Source organism: Staurois parvus, unplaced genomic scaffold, assembly GCF_062004578.1.
Source record: "Staurois parvus isolate SC_StPar_1 unplaced genomic scaffold, SC_StPar_1.0 ptg000624l, whole genome shotgun sequence".
Lineage (NCBI taxonomy): Eukaryota > Metazoa > Chordata > Amphibia > Anura > Ranidae > Staurois > Staurois parvus.
This window is the reverse complement of record NW_028318420.1, coordinates 1,845,392-1,848,192: the sequence shown is the minus strand read 5'-3', so window position 1 is coordinate 1,848,192 and position 2,801 is coordinate 1,845,392. Positions and strand designations below refer to the sequence as shown.

General features: G+C 40.0%; 1 protein-coding gene across 1 annotated transcript; it reads left to right on the top strand.

The window, feature by feature from the left end:
• The first annotated feature begins 877 nt into the window (after window positions 1-877).
• Window positions 878-1,708, top strand: LOC149449371 (protein ZBED11-like). The gene has a single exon (XM_089693319.1). The coding sequence runs from the start codon at window positions 878-880 to the stop codon at window positions 1,706-1,708; it is 831 nt and encodes a 276-aa protein (XP_089549445.1).
• Window positions 1,709-2,801: the final 1,093 nt, after the last annotated feature.

Genomic DNA, 2,801 nt, shown 5'->3' with positions numbered 1-2,801 from the left:
GGGGACACTTTGATGGGATTGCCTGATGTAAGGGGCACTCTGATGGAAATTCCTGATGTAGCGGAGCACTCTGATGGGAATGCCTGATGTATGGAGACACTCTGGTGGGAACACATTACTTAAGGGGGCGCTCTGATGGGGATACCTGATATCAGGGGGTACTCTGATGGTGGTAACTGATGTATGGGAGAAGTCTGATAGTGGCACCCAATATATTAAATTACTCTGGAAGGAGAACCTGACGTAAGTGGGAACACTAATGGGGACATTTACATTTACAGAGTGTGTGGAGGAAACAGTAACAAAACCGCTAGAGAGCATGGCTTGTGCCAAAAAAAGGAAAGTAGACGCCGAAAACCGAGCCTTCAAAGATGAATGGACAGACCAATATATGTTTATTCTTCCTATGGGAAGTTTAAAACCAGTTTGTCTCATTTGTTGTGAAACAGTGGAGATAATACAAAGTAGCAATGTGAAGTGCCACTACAAAACAAAACACGGTTCGTTTGAGCAAACATATCCAGATCATTCTGAGGTGAGGGCACATAAAATAACTGAACTGAGAGCCCAGCATGACAGATCAACCAAGGTCCTCTCACATTCATTTACAGCCCAGCAGCGTGCAAATGAACGTTCACGTGGATTTTGGGGCAACACAAAAGACTATTTACTGATAGTACGTTAGTAAAGGAGTGCTTGAATGCTGTTGCTGAAACTTTACTTGAGGGTAAACAAAAAGCTGTGTGAAAAAAATCAACCAAATCCCCATGGTCAGCTTCAACAGCAAAAAAAAAGACTCAATTATTAACAGAGGATGTATTGGCACAGCTTTTCAGAGTGCAGTATGCGTCTGATAAATCAACAGATATAGCTGATAATGCCCAGCTTTTGGTGTATGCAAGATTTTTTTTTACAAAGAAGCAAAAACCTGTTAGGTCTAACACCACTTGAGACACATACAAGAGGACAAGACATCTATGAGGCCATTAAGGAGATTCTGAGAAAGAGGAGGATAGATCTGAAAAAGGTTGTCTCAGTCACCACTGGTGTCCCTGCCATAGTAGAAAAGGAGAGAGGAGCTGTGGCATGGCTGAAAGAGGACAACTCTGACCTTATTGCATACCACTGCGTCATTCACCAGACTGTCATGTGTACCATTCTATCAGAAAAGTTTGCAGAAATAACAGACACGATGATGAAACTCATCAACTTCCTCAGGGTATCCTCATCCCATCAACACCATTTACTAAGAGAGTTTCTTAGAGAAGTTGAGGCAAATGCAAATGACCTTTTACTGCACAACAATGCTAGATGGCTGAGTAAAGGCAGCGTATTGGAACGCTTGTGGTCCATTGGAACAGAAGTAGCAGCTTTCCTAGTACAACTCAAAAGTCAGAAAGCAGAACAGTTTCCACCGTTTTTACAAGATGAAAGCACAATTTATAGTATTGCTTTCCTAGTAGACATAATATCACACCTTAATGAACTGAATTTACAGCTGCAAGACAAGAACAATTCAATTTGTGATTTGATGACCACTGTCCACTCCCTCCAGAGAAAACTGGATTTGTTGAAGGAAGATCTTCAAGGAGAGTGCTTGCATTTTACGAAGGTGAAAGAACAGATTCAAGGAAAGAGAGATGTTTCTCCTTTTGATGACTTCATAAATAAACTGATTGGAAATTCAGTAAACGGTTTGACATCTTAAATCTTGAACAGCAGCTCCTCCTGCTCATCCACAATCTATTCCTCCATAAAGATATCAGAATGTTTTCAAAGGAGGTGATGCAGACCTTCAAGTGGGCACATGAAGGATCGCTACAGACTGAAATTATTGATATGCAAACAAATGTTGCACTAAGAGAGCACTTTGAATGAACTGATTCTGCTAACTTCTGGCTACAGGCCATGTCTGAAACTGAATTCCCTTGTCTAACCAAGGTAGCATTACACACCTTGACCATGTTTGGATCTACGTACAACTGTGAGTTGACTTTCTCCTTTGTGAACATTATTAAAACTAAGTATCCTTCCAGGCTCACCAGTGAGCATCTACAAATGTGCATAAAAATGGCAGTAACTCCATCTAAGCCAAGATTCAAACTATTGGAAGGACAATCAAAAGGCCATTTCTCTCACTAGACAGAGAAGTTTAAGATTTTTGGCAGGGAAAAAACTGAAAGAAAACAGGATAATGTGTGCAAGTTCAGATTGACACCTTCAGTTATACAACTCAGAAGGTGCTATTTTCTTTTACTTGAAATATGGATGTGCTTTTTATGTTTTATTAAAGAGTTATTTACTTGTTTCCATGTTGTTTCTGCTAAAGACAGTTGATTGTATTTCATACAAAGACAAATGTGAAGCCATTGTAGTTCTAACTGTCCACATGTTTAATGTCGTAACTGAATCTGGACAATAAATATTGTTGACATGCTATGGAAATTGTACATTTGTCATTTTTTATAGACATACAGGGGTTTATTTACTAAAGCTGGAGAGTCCAAAATCAGACTCCCTTCTGCATAGAAACCAATCAGCTTCTAACCTCAGCTTGTTCAATGAAGCTTTGGCAATGAAACCTGGAAGCTGATTGGTTTCTTTGCAGAAGGGAGTCTGATTTTGGACTCTCCAGCTTTAGTAAATAAACCCCACAGTGACTACACTCTGAGTCATAGCAGAAACATGAGATTCGGACCTCGGCCAGAAGTAAATTTTAGTGACCTCCTTGAATTTTAATTCAATACCCCTGGTTTAAGCAATCGAATATAGGAAGTGTGTGACTAGACAGATCATCAGGT

What these genes read in the sequence shown, in the direction of transcription:
- LOC149449371 (XM_089693319.1), top strand. Translation starts at nt 878, where the DNA reads ATGCCCAGCTTTTGGTGTATGCAAGATTTTTTTTTACAAAGAAGCAAA.